Genomic DNA, 18,682 nt, shown 5'->3' with positions numbered 1-18,682 from the left:
CTATAGGCATACATTTATTGCATTATAGGGAATGAAATAGGAACGGAATAAAATTAAAAGCTAAGACAAAAGGCAGATAAATCTTTCGGGATCAAACAAAATGACAATCAGTAAGTAAAAGAGGACGACATAGGAGACGATATATTTCACTGATTTGATTTACAATGACAAACCAATCTCAACTTGCTTAGACCTCTGTGAACAGAGGGGGTATATAAAGTGAATGCTGTAGGGCAAATGTATTTGATAAGATGTACTGGTATGTATGATGGTCATGTGATTGTGTTTTCTGCATTATGGAGGGAAACTATTGGCTTTATGAACCCTCATCATAGATCATGAGTTTCCTCATAATTGCAGTGCAAGACCGACTAAGTATTTACACATTTTTAATCAGGATTTATATGAATGTATACTTGATATGTTTGTGATAACCATGTAGAATTCTGTTTATTGTTTTTAGTGTTAAGCTACAATCACGAGTCAAACATTGCAAAGTTTCATCATCACAGTTGCCATATTTTTTATGGGAATAATCTAATTTGTTCATTTAATGAAATGTGGTGACATGAGATGTTAACTTAATTGAACTTCTTTTAACTTGTTGGCTCAAGTAGGGGAGTAAGAAGCGGCTGTGGCTCAGTGGTAGCGTCGGTCATCTTTCAATGGGAAGGTTGGTGTCCCTCAGGCTACATGTCGAAGTGTCCTTGGTGAAAGACACTGAACCCCATGGCCATCGGTGTATGAAAGTGATGACTGATTGACAGTTTGGCACGTTACAGAACAGCCTCTGCCACCAGTGTATAATTGTGTGTGAAAGGTGTGTAGGGTCATGTTGTGTAAAAGTGCTTTGATTGGCCGCGAGACTAGAAAATTTAGCGTTTAAGTAGAAAGCAGACGTACTGGAGGCAGTACTCAGCGTCACAAAGGTAATGGCATTACACTCTACTACTTTGACGTCAAAGTTAAACAAAGAAGTTATTCTGTGTTAATTGTTCTGCTGTCTCTTGGCGTACTCAGAACAAATGTGTCAAAAAAAGCAACCAATACTTTGGATGAAATCGACTGCATTGATGTATCAAATGTGATTTGCGGCACCTAATGAACCTGTGGTGTATAAAAGGGAACTGGTTACTACATTTAAAGATGATGCTCTTTCATTCCCATGAAGATCGCTCACTAGGCACACACGCAGGCTAGATGCACGTCTTTGCGAGTCCCGCTCCAGCTTAGCCAGTCCAATGGCCGAGCCAGTTGGCTCGCCGCACAGTCGTCAGGATAAAATAATTTAATGATACGACTCTTAAAGACTTTCCAAATGTTATTGGAATGAATGGATCATATTCAAATGGAAAAAAAGAGCCACTGCAGAGAGTTTGCGTGCTCCAAAAAAAGTATTTACTGCTTTATATACGCTCTTTTTCCAACGATTGGATGTGTGTTTTTTTGGGCCAGTTTGCATCCTACGTTGAACAGGGAAGGTGCAATGCCTTAAGAAGCTACTACGCTAAAAGGACTAGACCTTTCTGCTTCTGCTGTAAATACCTAACAAACATCAGTCTCAATTATTCCTGGCATGATTTACAGATGGGTCAGACTATTTACCTTCCAAGTTCATTCCGGCTTGAAGACATTTCCTGAAGCGGCAGGCCGGACAGTTCTTCCTCCGGATCTTATCAATGATGCAGTCATTTCTCCCCGCACACAGGTAGTTGTGCTGGCCTGTACAGAGGAGAGAGAGGAGAAGGATTAGCATAAGAACTGTGTATTATGGCCACACTAACCACCTGTCGACTCTACAGTAAGCCTGACAAGCCTGCGGCATCCCCCTGCTGTTTACAGCTACACTTCCTCAAGACTGTACTTAGAACACACGGCAGAATTCATGATTATGTTAGGAGCTATTTCAGCCCAACAATCAGACACGGCCCACATGGTCTACATTTATATTGTGGCCAATGCCGTCCAAATGGTCACATTTAGTTACAGAGCATGAAAAATCTTTCTCTTTATACTTCTTTGGCGCCTGAGTGGATGAAAGACTACATGCTGCTTTCTTTTTATGTTTGCTACAGATCTCAGGCTTTGGTGCGATCTCCTTTGGAAAGCCTTGATTTAATTTGCTGGATTTTACGATCAAACTTTAGAAGAATTAGCTGAGCCATAGAGCAAATGTCTTCCTTTTTGGCAGAGCCAGAGGGATGTCACATGAAGTTCATCTCCCCAGCATCAACACATCCTTTCTGAGTTTAAACTGAGACATTATCTGTCTAATAGACCAAATTAACAAGAGGATGTCACGAATGCCATGGTCATCTCTTTCACTATGACAGTCGTTCCTTGAAATCAAACTGTCGCGATTAACTGGAATCACCTCCGATGTTCCAGATGAGTCACTAACCCAACAAAGAACTTCATCGGCTGCTGAGCTCATGAAACACAAAGGAAAGAGGCTGTGGGCAGTGACATAGAAGTATTTGTCACTAAATGTTATCTGTCATTGAAAGTCAGTCTTGTATGCATTGCCGCATCTGTCAGTTACCGGTAACTGCTCACAAGAAGTTGGAATTTGGAAAAATAATTAAGTTATTAAAGGTTTCACACTCTCAGAGATTTTTGTGCAACCAGTCACAGATCTCAGAGCCAGCTTTCAATTTATTTTTGGCCTGATCCACTTCTCTTTTTCTTCTATTTGTTTCCTAAAAAGCTGACTTAGATCCTGGTCTGAAAGAGAAAAGCAAGGCACACGGAAGTGATTATGCAAGCAGCGAGATGGCGTGGAAAGAGATAAGATTCCACCCACTGACAGTGCATCTGTGCTGCTTCTAACCTAAGGTGAACTATTTTACGCTCGTCAAGCTCCGTGAAGGAAAACTCCCTCATTTTGCAACACTACCTTGGACTTTCATTCTTACATCGAAACTCAAGTTCAAAAGCACATTATTTAAGAGCCAATGTTCCTTTTGGATTCCTGATTCCAAGCTACAGCACACCCATAACCTATCGCTGTAGATTTCAAGGTAATAGGTGAAAGGTCTGCTCATTGGTCACTCTGGTATAATGGCAGTCATATAGAGCAGATATTAACAATAATACACTGTGAGGAGTGGCAGAATTAGAATACAATAAATAAACCCATTAACATACAACTTTTCGTACTCTCGAACTTGGCTCTGCGTTATATGATACAGTAAACAATACTATTTCTGCCTTTGCATTTATTTTACACTGAGCAAACTAAATCAACAGTGCCTTGACAAATGATGCCCTTTGGGACCATAAACATTGTAACTGATCTTTGAAATATCATGTGTTTGATGCAGCTTTTTGAAGTAAAGGGCATTCAATAACACTGCTGCTGGCGCCATATAATAGAATATCAAAATAACAGTATACAGTGTGTAATTTGTTTGCCTGTTCCACTACATCCCTGAGGCACATACTACAGTATTTTCTTTATATCAAAAGCTGCCTTTGTATACAGAAAACCATAAACATCCTTGTAATGTTGTTAAAGCAGTTTTGAACACTGTGTTCAGAAATGTATCCACCAATAAGTTCCATAAAACTGTCTTGTGATTCCAATGACCAACAGTACATAAAGAAAACAACTAATCACAAGTTGGCTTGTTGCTCATTCTAGATACACTACTGTACTATGACCGCTGGCAAGACTTAATGGTAATGTCTTCAATGGAAACTATAAGGGAGGAAATGTGATGCTGACTAACATCTTTTCCATGATCTCAAATGGTTAAAAATTAAAAAAGAAAAGTTGTTAAAATATACATCAACAACTAAAAATGACTGTGAAAGATGCAAGACCAGACAAAGTCAATCTTTCTTATCTAAAAAGGGTAAAACAAACAAACTAAAGGAAAAAAAAACTTAACATTAACCTTAAATCCATTGAAAATAAAACAGAAGACGCTTAAGCTGGCTCAAACTGTGAAAACAGACAGTTAGCACCCCGAGAACTAGGAGAAGGTAAGCTAGCATAACGTTAGCAAGAGCTGTGGATGTAGCATTAGCGTCTCTTTTAGTAGGCTATCTTGTGCTGGCTATTGAAAGAAATGACTGTAGGATTAAAGGCTGCCAATCATCACACTTTTCTAATACATGTTCACAAAATGATTATTTTTCCAACAGCTTTTATGTAACGTTGCTTCAATTTTGTTCATCAAGATGCTAATTTAAAGCTAAACTCTACCCTCTGCAATATTGCTGAAAAAATACATTTTTAAATGCTGTATTAATGACAGTCGACATATTCTATAGTCCTCCCTGTATTCTCATCAGTAAGTGAATATTGAGCCCAACCCAGCAGCCTAGCATGATCACCTGTAAACAGAATCTGGGACATCAGGCAAATGATTAGCTTCACTTAATGACGTTTCAGATCAGAGGTTCCCTACACTGATTTTTGCTGAGGCTTTATAAAATCTGCAACCAAGACGGATGACTCTAATTGAACTGTAGAAGTAAGTAGGACTAGAATTTACACTACAGACTTATGTAACTGTCACAAAGCAGTGTTAGTTAGTTTTTAGAGGCCCGGGATACATATGTAAGCTATGTTTATATTCATATAAATTGCAAAAGCAAACTTGAAATTCATAAAAAGTCTTGTTCTCACAGCCTGGAAATGTATCTGAGGGTTGCTGGTGCGATAACAAGATAGCAGGCTGAGCGCTGCCAGTTGCAGCCATGACTGAGATCACAGGAAGTCATTGCAAACAAAGCCGTAAACAGCCATCTGCAGTGTTAAAAGTGCCAGCTGAACGCCACTGATATCCTCTCGCCCTTATTCCGCCCTGATCTGCTAACAGAGCCTGGCAGCACCCTTAGCACTGCAAGGTGAAGCCTCCTGCTGGTTTATAGCTAACACTAGCACGTAGGGCTGCAACTAATGAGTGTTTGCACAGTGGGTCAGTGGTTAACGTTGTTAACTCACCGCATGGAGGTCCAGAGTTACTTAATCTTAACATCTGCAAATGTAATAGGAACAACTGCTTGCATAAGCTGTGTGACGCTGTATACTTTTGATATTTTTGCCTAATATTTAACCAAAAAATGATCTATATTTTTAATTCTTAATAACAGTGAGTATAAAATAACATTGCAGGTAAAACAAGGCCTATAGCCCAATTATGTTTCGTCATCGCACACAATCTAGTCACTTTTCCTCTCTCGTTTTTTCTCCCCTGCAAAAATCCCAAAACCATAACTGCTTTGAAATTTAAGAAATTAATTATTTCCTAAAAGCTCCCATTAAACCTGTGTTTCTGAGTCTTACTAATGTCTAAAAGATGACCTTTATTTGCTACTTTTCTGTACAACAACACAAAAATAATGTTTGATGACATGAAGGAAAAAAGCAGCACTGCGGAGTGTGATGAAGATTTGGGAATGACTGTGGCACACTGAGCTGTGAAAAGCACTTTGGACGGATATGTTTAACTGCATGAAAACACTTGTATAGGAGCGCTGGTTAAGCTCAGTTGGGAGAGCAGACACCCCGTGTACAGAGGCCACAGTCCTCGACACGCTGATCGCAGGTTCAACTCCCGGTCCGCCGATTGTTTGGTTCATGTTGTTCCCCGCTCTCTACTCCCCACATTTCTTGTCTCCCAGCTGTTCTGTATAATAAAGGCAAACAAGCCCCAACAGAGCCTCTGCAGTTACTTCTAAGTATGCAGTTAAAAAGGAGAGGAGATGGAGTGACTATAATGATGATATTTACCTACCAGCAAAAACTAATATTTATGGTGTAATACATTAGTGTGCTCCCTTATTGAAGTAATAATCTCGAAGATTTTCATTTAAATAAATGTCTGTTAAGTCTCTATCTATCGCCAAATGAGATAACACAATGGTGATTGAGCCTATGGCCCACTGATGAAAGCCTCTGCATTTGCAGTATTACAGACTGGGTGTCTGTGGCGACATTATAAAAAAATCACAAGCGGCGCCCAGTTAGTGACGCGTTCTCCATCACCCAGCAGTGGTTGGTCTGCCAGAGAGGGTAGGCGGAGCTAAGCGGCTGCTTTTCCGGCCTCTGCAAGTGTTGCGAGTAAACAGTAATCTACTATGGCTGAACAAACAAAGAAAAGATGGATGACTACAGATACAACTTCAAAAATAAGTGAAAATCCAAAGAAAAAGAAACAAACTCGACGCTCAGATGAAGGCAAACAGTCTAAAAAGGAAAGAGACCGTCAGCGAGGAGAATCAAGAGTTACAACCGGAGCCAACCGTGGACGTCACACATGCAACACGGTCTGGATATCTGGGAAGTGTGCTCCCACAATTACTGTTATTGTCATAAGTGCCGCCAAAGAGAACGGAGCTGAGATCTTCAAGATTAGCACTTTAAAACACTTAAAACATCTTTGTGAATGTTAAAGGTCTTCAGTGTGTCATACAATCTGAGGCTTCAAACTAAAATGTCCAGAAATCTCGCAGACACATCCAGTGTTTATAATTCCACATCACTAGCAATTCTTTATCCTGTTTGTGCTTTCCTTTCTAGTTACTGGATTTCTGGAGGTTCACCAGCAACTGAAGTCAAGAACTTGTGGTCTGACTCATTTTGTGAACCCACTTATTATGGCTGTCATTAGAACAAAAAGCTCACAGTTTAGTGATTATCCAGATTAACAAAGGGATTAAGTGTTGCTTTATGGGCTGATAAACCTTATTCAAGCAAAACATACAAATACAAATGGGTTATCTAAAAATAGCAAAGCTGAAAACATGGCTTTTGTTCTTAGCTCATAAAAGTTTAAATGAAATTATGTCCTGCAAACTACGATTGCAATCCAGCAGGATGTCTGCACGAGAAGAAACTTGGATGTGGGCCTGATGCATGCTATCAATAGAAACAGTGAAACGCAGATTGAATTAAACACTTGAGCAGCACAGGGCGGGGAAAAAAAGCTGAGAGGTGATTTCTGACATCAAATCTCAGGAGGGAAATGTGGGTCAAGTGCAGAAGAAAAGGCCTAATTAGAGACGGGGTGTGATTGTAATTGTTAGATCTGCCACCTGTGAGGTTGCTGAGGTGGAGCAATCCAAGCAGAAATTTAAAGAGCACAAAATCATTTACAGGCATTTAACACCGACTTCAATTACCAAATCAGAACATTTGCATGCATTAACAGAGAGTTGGCAGGAGAGGCTTTGCATGTGTGTAGGCAGATTGGTCATATTTCAGTGCCTAGGGAATACAAGCACATGGGCAAATCAAGAGGTGACAGCGCTTCCATCATCATCAATATCATCATCATTTGAATTTTCATTGTTGTTATTATTAAAAGTGCGTTTATTTACCATCTGTGTTTTGTCGTGCTCTCCATCCTTCACCACAGAGACAACGACCGGAGAATGGAGAGGGGGGGAGAGAAACAAAAATGACAGATATGACTTTCTCAGTGCTTCTGTAGGCAGCTCTTTCAAAATAAAACTTCAGGTTGAGTGCTTGGCATTTAAACCAGCACCTTATCATAAAAAGCACAAAAATTTAGCAGATTGTCCAACACATGGTATGTGATATCACATTTTTCGTACTTTTTAAAGGAACAGTAGCTTGAAATAAATGTTTTATAAACTGTATGCAGGCGACTACAAATATCCTTAAAGGTTTCCATTATTAGTCCAGACTCCCTGCAGAAGACAAACAATCTGTGTTCACTGCACCTTACATTCAGATGTATAATTCCCCTGTAGTAAGTTTGCCACTAACTGCATTATTGCACTACAGAATGTTAGTTACAGATAGAGAGACTGAAAGAAAAGGACGAGGCTGCCGGTCTGCTAACTGCGACTGAAAGAGATTAGTGCGGCTCATTTCTGTGCATTTAGTACCACAGTTGTTAACCTAAGCATTAACTGTCCATTGCTGCTGAATGCCAACCAATTAACAGTTACCCTTTCAAACTAATTGCACGTCTGTACAGACGGCTTTAGACAGACAGGAAATGAAGCAGAAGCCATGAGAAGCGGAGGGAGATGGAATACATGTCAGTAACACAAATTACTTTCCGTTTGTCAGGTGCATTCCTGACACTCCCTGCTCCAGATTATGTCGAGCGCAATTAGTTCTCACACTGCAGCCACGGGACAAAAACTGAATACTGTATCTAAATACACCAAATGTTTGTGAAGCGAAGCAGACGAATGGCTACTTTACAAGCACGTACTAAAACCATTCCTTTATAGGGCAAGGCTATGTTAATCCGGAGGTTATCATGGCCGTAATAATACTAAGTGTACTTTTGCAATTTGTTGCTGTCAATCAAAATTACTTCTAAGTCAAATCTTCTTTCATACTGGACGAACAGGAAAGGCAAGAGAAGAGGAGGCGTTGACATGCAGGGTCAGGACTAAAGTTTCAAACCCCTCAAGAAGGCATGTACATGACGTGCGACGACTAAAGGTCAACGAGAGCTGTGCTACTCCACTCTGACCTCAGAATTAGAAAAATAATTTAATTTTCTGCTGCCTAAAGAAAGAGAAACAGCAGAGACTGTTGTGCAACGGCTTCAGGAGCTGATCTTATGTAACTGAAATGACTGAAAAACTCGGGGACAAAATGTACAAAGTTAATGGATGCTAACCGTGGCTATTAGGTGCACTTGTACGAGGTTGTGGGTGCTAATGTAGAATACACGCACATGAATATGCAAATGTGATTATGACCTGGTGTAAACGTGGCCACAATTCATCGGTTCAAAGAAAAAAAGATTGACATGATTCACTTATTTTTCCGACAAGACTGAATATAAAATGCCTTTCTGCTATTTTTAAGTAGTGTGTTATGCCTTAGCGAGCGAGCGAGCAAGTAATTAAGGCAGTGGATAAAAGTTTGTAAGTGTATGAGACCAACCTTCAACGGCCCTTTTGAAGAACACCTTGCAGCTGCCGCAGGTCACGACCCCGTAGTGGCACCCCGAGGCCTCGTCTGAACACACCAAACAGATCTTGTGCGTCTGCCCGCTGGGCTTGGACTGGCCCGACACTGCAGAGCTGCTGGTCTCTGCTGCTCTGGATGACGAGCTGCGATGCACAAAAAGAGAGAGAAAAGAGACAAATATGTAAAGATGAGTGGGCTGCATGTGAATGTAAAGATGTGTGTGACAAACTTATGCAGGCTGCGGAGAGCTTGCTAATGCGTACAGACAGTCTCAGTGGTATGTTGTACTGTGACGAGGAGACAGAAAAACATTCAGACTCAATCTGGTTGGCGAAAGGCGAACAAAAGAATGTTTCTTTTATTGATGCAGTCAAAAAAGACAGGAGATGACATCATTTTTCGGAGCCGAGTTTTGCTGAGGGGTGAGCCATCTCGCATCCTTACTATCTCTGCTGAGAGTGGCGAATGCAAAACAGCGACCAGGAAGCAACGGGTAAACAAAACATGGCAAAATTGCGGCGGTTGATGCAACAGCATCATGTCCTAATTCTTCGAAAGTCTGGAAGCATTTTACCCTCAACGCTGCAAAGAAAATGATCGCCTGCAAGATTTGTAAAGCAGACCTTGCTTATCACGTAAATGTGTCTGTAATGCACACAATCAATCAATCAATCAAATTTTATTCATATAGTGCCAAATCATAATCAAAGTTAGACACAGAGAGCAGGTCTAGACCGTGCTCTTTTTGAAGTTATTTTGAGAGACCCCAGATAATTAGCTCCTCAGCTAGTTAACGTTAGCTGTCTATAGATGGAGTTGTACTCCTTAACAGTGCAAAGTTCCCTCACCTTAAAACCTTTTTCTCTCCTTCTCATCTCTTTTTCTTCTCCTTTTATTTATCTTTTGCATCAGTAGGAGCCAAATCAGCAGCAAAGTTTTAGAATGAAGAACTTATATTTACTCTCTTTAGTGTTAGTTGCCACGTGCCTAAAAGAACTTGCACCTAGAGTTAAAAGCATATTGCTAAATAAGAGCCATTAAGTAATTATGCAATTCATTATCTAATTAGTCGACTAATCGTTTCAATAAGCGATGACTAATTTATTATCAAAATAGTTGTTAGTTATAGTCCTATTGGACAGCAGTGAAAAGAAGTTAAGAGATGCGCCAGCCACTTAAAAATCCTTTATTTATTTATTTATTTTTTTTTACAGTTGTTCTTTATATTAAATTTTCAGACTGAAACATTGTTTTATCTCAGTTTGTGTCAAATTCTGTGAAACTGACACAAAATTCTTGTGCATAAGTACATAAATCCTTCACTTTACCACTTTTTAGGGGCATTTTATAATCCTTAGTTAATCAGATACCGTGATAAATTGTTACATGATCGTCTTGCCTTATATCAATTATTGCAGAATCGCTGTATCGTGATATTATCGTTATCGTGGGCCACGTATCGTGATTTACCCTGTGGTTCCCACCCCAGCTCAACAGTCGATGACTAGTTGACTACCAAAATAGTTGCAGTCCTACTTGACAGGGAAAGTTCTGCTGTTACAAGCTTTCTATTACTTATTCAATATCTATGATCACTATTTTCACACCAGAACACCAAAACAAATTCCTTGTATGTGTAAACCTACTTGGCAATATACCCTGATTCTGATTTTACAGCAGGTACTAGCAAAAAAGTCACTAGTTCCAAAAGCTTCAAAACAAAAATACTGTCAGAGCTCAACAGATTGTCCTCAGATGAACTCCTCTGACCCCTCCTCTGATGTGACGGAGTCCGTATTTTCTTCATTTTGAACGACCTCCCTGACCCTTTAATTTCATTCATGTTTAATGTCTCAGCAAACAATCCAAACACAGTCACGCCTCTCAATGTGCTCCGCTCTAAATCTCACTCCGAGCCTCAAAATTAAAGCCATGTTTGAACCTCTTGAGAAAACATACTCGCACACACACACACACACACAGCTGTCATTATCCTCCACCGTCTATAATTGCACTTAAAGAAACCGAGACGCCTGAACTGCAGCGAGAAGCTCAACAACGCACCAACACCAATTTGTCAGATGTATGGCGGGCAGAGTGCCAGCATGTACACGGAGGGAATGTCAGGTCTAAGAGGCGTGTTTTGGTGAAACACACTCCAGACTAGTGTTAGACTGACACTGCTGTGTAATCCGTGACAGGAATTCTGCCGCATTAGAAGGGCTTAAATCTTCTCTCCTGTGTTTGTTTTGGCAGCACACTTGTTGGAATGTATATGGGCATTATGTAACAGGGTTGGCTTGCAAGGCTTGATAATGACTTTACATCCAGGCCTATAGATATCTCAGCCGTGGTGCTCTGTGCTTTATCATTATTCAAAGTGACGCTCACAGTGTTCAACCAATTTCCTCGCTTTGCTTACAAACTACTCAGCCATGTGTGCAATCAGGAGTGGCGCAGGAATATCAATGAAACTTTTCTGTGTCTATCTAACAGACCATGAGCCACCCCTACTTGTCTCCCCAAACAAGCATGACCTAAACTGGCCGGGCCCTCATGGTCACTGGAAAGACGACACTTGCTTATTCAAGTTGGAGCGCGGCCAAAGGGGGAGTGTAGAGGTGGTGGATCTTGGTAGACGTCCAGCTGAGTTTAGCCATAGCTTAACACTGAAGATGATTGCCAACTCAAGCAGACAGGGTTCAAATGGTACAGGGATTCAACGTTTGGCTGTTATCTGAAAAATATACAATCACACTGTTCTGCAGATGGCACGAACAGAGCGGGGAGGGACAGCAGGAAGCTGGCTAGCAGAGCGGAAAGAGCTCGACGTCATCAAGATGATTAAGACCCAACTAGGACTAGAAATATCTTCTGCAGGTTTAAATCAAATGTATGTTTTATCATGTTAGTTTAGCAATTTGTTTGCATGCTACTATGAAAGCTAAGACAGAATTTGCTTTGTAGTCAAATACATGTCTTATACATCCAAACCTGATTTATCAGAAATTCAAGCTTCTCTCCAATCCGATTTCAACTAGGGGTGGATGAAAATATCGATACACTTTCATGTCCCAATATTGGGATACTGTATCAATTCTCAAAAACGCTGTATCGATTTTCAATTAATAGTTTTCATGCTTTATGATTCGAGGCAGTGGTTCATTTTGTGCTGCTTAAATCCCCGACCGCTATGGCAGTTCAGCCATTTGACTTCAACGCAACAACTGAGAGAGGAAAAAGTTTGGCCCACATCCCGAGCGTACCGCTAGCATTAGCAAACGTTACCACTGATGGCTTCCACAACAAAGAAGGAGTTAGACAAGAGCCATGCCGTCTGCAAAATGTGCCGTGCCAAAGTCAAATACTCGGCAAATCTGAGAGCGCACTTCAAACAGTTTTTTTACTCCCACATAGAAGTACACTTATCAACCTCAATAACACTCTGGCCTACATTTGGCACCGAAATCCCACTCATTTCCACCTCGCTCTGCCATGCTCCTGCACTACTAGAAACGCTAGAATACGTCACAAACTATGCAATGCAGGACAGACTGTGTTATCAGTAAGTTTCTGATAATTATTACAACATTTCCCGCAGTTTGTTTTACACATTACATAACACTGAAATGAAATATAGCAGCTCTACTTTATCGTATATACCACGGTTAGACTTTATCTGCAGCACAAGCACTCTGCGGGGTTTTGGCAGAAGAATATGTACTGCTCTTAACTTGGGACCATCAGTAGTAGGGTAATTATAGAAACAGTCCTGATGTTATGAGGAGTATGATGTCCTGCTAATGTGCTCATCTTTCTGGCTCTCTTGTTACTTGTCTACTTCAAGCAGCTATGGCTGGATTTGAGCGAAGATGCTGTGAACACTAATTACCGGGCAATGCTTGACCTGCGATGGCTCCCACAGGATTGCTCAGCAACCGGAAAAAAAAAGAGACAGACTGCCAGGGATGCAGGAGATCACATGACACAAACCAACCGAGTGAAACAAGTGTAGGTATGCATTAAAAAATGCAGATTTCTTAGATAATAAGTGTTATATTTCAGTCTTTTCTTCTTCGTTTTGAAAGTGGAATCTGTTCTGTTCTATTTAGACACGTCTGTTTAGGACAAAATGACCACAGGGTGGTGTTTGAATTAAACATTTATAACCCCCTTACTTCTGCTCCAACTACCATGCTCCTCCCATCGCTGAGCCAACAAGTGTGGCTCTGAGCCATGCAGCGCAGATTCAAGCCTCATTAGGAACGCCTCCGTACCGGACCGGAGAGCAATAAACATGTGCACTTCACTCAGTCTCTTTCTCTCACACTCACACAGCAAATAAGACTTGTGCAGGCTGAAAAACAAGAGCACAACGCAGACAAATGCACACTGCAAACAAAGAGTTATGTATTCCAACAAACACACCTGCACACACACTCAGCAATACTTTCAGGGGGGACGAAAAACAGCTTGCACTTTCTCTTCCTGCACACGTGCACACATTTATGTCCGTGTTATTTAACAGAATTGAATGAACAAGTGAGGCACCAGGTTTTAAAAAAGCAGAGGTAAAAGAGGTCTGTGCACACTGGACAGGCCGTGTTTACACGCTCAGACATGCTACCAATCATTGCCCTCGCTATTTCTATTTCTCCCTGCAAACATCTCTTTCAGAGCGCGAACACATGCTAGCAATATGTCAATACCGAGAGGCTGCAGAGAAATATTGGAGGGCCTTGGCAACAACTGGAGTACAGCTACTATATATTAAATGAAAAAGCCTGCATGTGCCTGTAGGAACAAGACAAACAGCCTACATTTAAGTGTGCAATGTACAACTGGAAATCAATTCTGCCTTCTCTCCCCGATGCAGGTCCCCAGCACCTCCGCTGTACATTTTATTCCATGAGGATGTTGATTATAAAACACGGCACCTGTTAATTTAATCTACATCAGAATGAAATCAAACCCAGAGCAGCTATATAAGTTATAATGGCATTAAACATTTTCCTAACGCCTTAATGTTACATGATGATGAGGTGGTGGAAAAGACGGATCAGCACTGATGACCGTCCACAACAAACAAAGCGTCTGTGGCAACTTCGGAGGGAGAGCTGAACTGGGCTGACCTGCTGTCTCCCTGGGGAATCGTATACCAGTAGCTTCAGTGGGAACCGATGAGAGGATCGTTTTTCCATTAAGATCAAAGCTTTTTTAGGCTAATGTGTGGGAGCAGAGAGTATGAGAGGGGCGGTGGGGGAGCGGAGTGGTTTCTGTGAGCGAGGAGACGTCGGATATGAGAACATTTACAGTGCGGAGCATTGACGCAAGTATGGAAACTGGGCAGCTTTGCCAAAGACATTTAATAGAAATTTGGGGAAAGTAATGTATGCATTAGTGTGGTATTTAATGTGCTTTTATAAGTTTATAACATATTGAGTAAAAAGTCTTAGCAACTATGTCCAAAACAACTTTCTCCATCTAGCTCCGAAAGACTTATAAAGACAAACTCAGCTGCTGTTGGGATGTTAATCTATTCCTTCTCGGAGTTTTCACAAAGCCTGAGTGGGTAGAAATGAATAATACTGATTTGTATTATATATTCCAAGCACATTCATTATAGCTGAATAGTGAAAACTAGTGAAAAATACGCATTCCCATCATTTTTTCAGCGCAACCTTGGCCCATAATGAACATCCTCCATGCTCTGCCGACTCTCTGATAGTGAGTGGGTTCTGTCATTTATTGTAATGTATGATTATTTCTTACCATTTTATCATTTTTTTCCCCCCAAAGTTTGAGAAAAGAAACAAAAAATCACCAGAGTATTCAAGCTATAATAATAACACAATACAGCCGCTCACACTGTAACACTAACAATAAAATTTTCTTGATTATTCTTTGATAGGTTCTTTTTTTCTTTTGATAAAACATCAGAAATAAACAAATAAAATCCCCCTGACTGTCCAAGATTAAAAAGATATTCAATGAACAATTATGTAAAACTGAAAAACTGCAATGCCTTAGCAAAGCCTGCTATAACCTGTGTTCACCTGGCCTGTCGGAGATAAGAACACTCTTTATGAAGGCGGATTGGATCATATTTCTAGGATTGTGTGCTTTTTAATTCTGTCAAGATATAAAATGGCAAAAATATGTATTTCAGAATCACTGGTATTGTAGCAAGTTATAACGACTGGCACTATATTTTAATGGCCTCTAAAAGCAGTAGAGCTGAACTGCATGGCTTCAATATGCGCGTATAGCATATAGCTATATTATATTATATGATTATGATCTCACTATTTTCTTTTTTTTTTATCAAATGTTTTTTTTTTTTTAAGTTTGAGAAAAGAAAAAATCGCCAGTGTAATTCATGCCATAATAATAAAACAATACAGCAATACAATTCTCAGTATTTTCTTGATTATTCTTTGTTAAGTTCATAATTTATTTCAATAAAATGTCCGACTGACTGTCCAAGACCAAAAAGATATTTAATGAACAATTATGTAAAACTGAAAAATTGCAAATCCTGACTTTGGAGCAGCTGAAACATGTATTTGGCACAGCAAAACATGCTATAACTTGTGTTCACCTGGCCTGTTGGAGACACTCAATTTGTGACGTAGACTTGGATCATATTTCTTGGTAAGATTGAGGCCGACCCCTCTCACCCCGGACACAGTCTCTTTGAGACGCTCCCCTCCAGCAAGAGGCTGTGCTCCATCAGGACCAAAACCTCCCGGCACAGGAACAGTTTCTTCCCGTCTGCTGCCAGCCTCATCAACAAGGCCCCGACCCCCCACACCCCACATGACATGGACTCTCATACTAATGTGAATTTTTTAATTCAGATTTAGGCGTTACATTATCGCACACTGGACTACATACTGTATGTTTGCACTGTTTTTAATCTTATACTGTTAAACATTTGCACTACCATCATCTTGCACAAACCTGCAGATCTGCACAGCTCTTTAATTACACCTGGTGTACATATTATGTATTATATTTCTTTTTTATATCTTATTCTTGTTGTGTATTTTTTTAAATCTTATTCTACTTAAATTCACTGACAGTAGGAGTACAACTGTTTAATATCTTTTTACTTATTTTCATTCTACTTCTGTGTTTATTGTTCTGCACCTAAACACCAAGTCAAATTCATGCATGTGTAAACCTACTCAGCAATAACATTTGATTCTGATTCTGATTGTGTGCTTTTTTAATTCTGTCAAGATATAAAACGTCAAAAAGAGACAACTGTTCTTTTCAGTGGCAAAATTCGGCCTTGGCCTGCACACATATTTCACAATATGTAACGATGGATTGCAGAACTGCTTTGTTTTGGCAAGTTGTGGTATTAAGCAGCACATCTTGATGGCCTCCAAAAGCAGAAGGGCTGAAATGTTGAAAATGGATGCAATATTCAACTGTATTCATTATTGATTTTTTATTATTTTCTAGTCTGTTAATTGATCCTTATTTATCACTTGTTTATTACTTTTTTAAAAGGGTCTCAAATATGTTCACTTAACGATGTCAAACATAAAAATCCTGACTTTGGAGCAGCTGAAAAAGCAATTATTTAAAAAAGACTAGTATCAACAAATCATCATAACAGTGCTGATTACGTTTCCTGTGATCGACTAATTGAATCATTGATTAAACTTTGTGGCAGTTACTGCAGGATGCAGGTTCAGGTGTAGGTAAACAAAGCCTTTATAGCACAGTAAACAGTCTTTTTGTATGCAAATAAGTCTTGTGTAAACCCAAGACAATAAGCAAACATTTGCCATTGTGGTAAAGAAAAGTATTTTGTTATCATTGTTTCAAATGCATTGCATTCTCTGCCAAAAGACGAACCAATCCATCAGGTTCCTGTTGCCTGTGCAGCACAATGCACATGCAGAATATAGAAAAAACATATTGCTGTATTATAATAATGTGTACCTTAGAAATACCATGCAGCACTAGATCTTGCAATCTGCTCTCTAATGTTTTACTCTTACAGCTTTCTCTGTTATACTGTACTTTTCCCTTCCTGCCTTTCACTACTCTCACTTCCTCTCTCTCTTCATCACATCCACCTCTCTCTCCCACTCTATCTCTCTCATTGCTCATTTCCCCTCTTCCTCCTTCCTCTTCCCTTCACCCCGCCTCATCTGCCGAGGTTATATAATATTCTTCGTTTTACCGCTGCTGGGGCAGACGCCTCCTCCCCCTCCCCCTCCTCCTCCCCCTCGCGCTCAGCCTCTCATCCAATCAGGTGTCACTACTGGCAGGAAGTATGGAGGAGGTCAGGCGAGTCATGGGATTATCCAACTCACCTACCCGGAGACAGTATGCAGCGTATGTGTGTGTGCATTTTCTGTGTGTGTGTGTGTGTCGCTAATGTGTGTGAGTGGGTATATGTTTGTGTGTGTGCGTTGATTTGGTCTTTGAATTAGTGAGTGGAGCGTTCGGTTGCTTGAGAGGAGCACAGTTATAAAGCTACCCTTGTTTCACAGATCATGTGATTGTACGATGGCTCCCTGTTTTCTCCTCTCTTTTTTTTTTCTCCCATTAAAGTCCACACACCCACCCACCCCACCCTGCCTCACGTCAGAGTGTCTACATCTCCCACACAGTGCTGTCACTTCAATCATCAATTCAGCCTATTCTTTCCTATTATCGGCTTCCAACTAGAGATGTTTTCCTCCCCGACAGATTCCGATAACTAGATTTGAGTCTTTCCCTGATTACCTCCAGTACTGAAAAACACATAATAATGATGAAAAAACACTGACTGCTGGCATGTTGCTAGCTTTGACTAACATTACACTCTCTGCAAGCATCATAGTGCTGTTGTTTTTTATAGTCACATGATAATTTAACAGAAGAAGGTCCAATTTTTGCAGAGCCATGGTGTGAGATAGGTGCACTGACTGGCATACAAGCTGATATCTGATACCATAGTTAAGACAGTGTTTGACCCGACTTTGTGAAGCAGACATTGAGGTTGGACCACAGGCTGTATAAAAAGATGGACGACATGCCGGCTGCCTAAAAGTGAAGCCAAAACATTTGGAGCGCCCCCTGCTGACTGGCTGCAGTATAGCTCATAAAGCCCGCCTCCTCCATGTTAACAGACGGGACACGAGTTTGGATGGGAGATGATTTACGTGCAAGTGTTCATTTTTCTGACCAGTTTAGTTTCAATTAATTATTTGATGCTGTAAAAAGGATGATTGACAGCACTGTTGACAAATACGGCTCCTGCAGCTGATCAGTTCTGGATTAACAGACCAGAGGAAGAACGGCGAGAGGAGATGTAACTAAAACAATCACTACAGTCATTGAAGTTCACATATCTGTGAACGTCTGCTTCAGACCAACACAGGAAGCTGTTCTGCTGTTAAATACGCCGACATGCGGGATCTCTGCTGTTTTTTCATTAAGTTAAGTGTGTGTTTGGTTAGCGGAAGTGGCTACGGCGGCTCCACCTGCCGATCTCTGGCTCCAAATGACATCACCAACGCAAGATGGCAGTACAACAAGAGTACATGGAGATGCGTCGTCCATCTTTATATACAATCATTGTGTCAGGCTCAGTAAAAATACTTCGGCATTTTAAGTTCGTATTTTCGTAGTTCGTACATTGCGGCCATGCCATTTATGAGTGATGTGCATCAGAAGCAAAAGCAGAAGAAGTATGAGTGTTAGGTGAGAGCTGTTACAGATAAGTGTGCCTTGGGCATCTCCTAACAAGTGTCAGGGTTG

The 18,682-nt window shown here is 40.5% G+C and overlaps 1 protein-coding gene across 2 annotated transcripts in view; it reads right to left on the bottom strand.

Annotated features, from left to right (window-relative positions):
- The window catches only part of LOC138597786 (glucocorticoid receptor-like), a 77,522-nt gene that overhangs the window by 20,007 nt on the left and 38,833 nt on the right, over positions 1–18,682 (bottom strand). The window contains exons 3-5 of one of the 2 annotated variants that reach the window (XM_069669302.1): positions 8,888–9,057; positions 7,333–7,359; positions 1,606–1,722 (exon numbers count right to left, since the gene is read on the bottom strand). In XM_069669302.1, coding sequence (XP_069525403.1) covers positions 1,606–1,722; positions 7,333–7,359; positions 8,888–9,057 — 314 coding nt within the window. The remainder of the gene's footprint in view (positions 1–1,605; positions 1,723–7,332; positions 7,360–8,887; positions 9,058–18,682) is intronic. The other variant, XM_069669312.1, reaches the window with a different exon arrangement.

This window comes from Semicossyphus pulcher, unplaced genomic scaffold, assembly GCF_022749685.1.
Source record: "Semicossyphus pulcher isolate SPU_LCO1_2020_fin unplaced genomic scaffold, fSemPul1.0.p SCAF_10, whole genome shotgun sequence".
Taxonomy (NCBI): Eukaryota; Metazoa; Chordata; class Actinopteri; order Labriformes; family Labridae; genus Semicossyphus; species Semicossyphus pulcher.
This window is presented reverse-complemented; position numbering and strand designations above follow the sequence as displayed.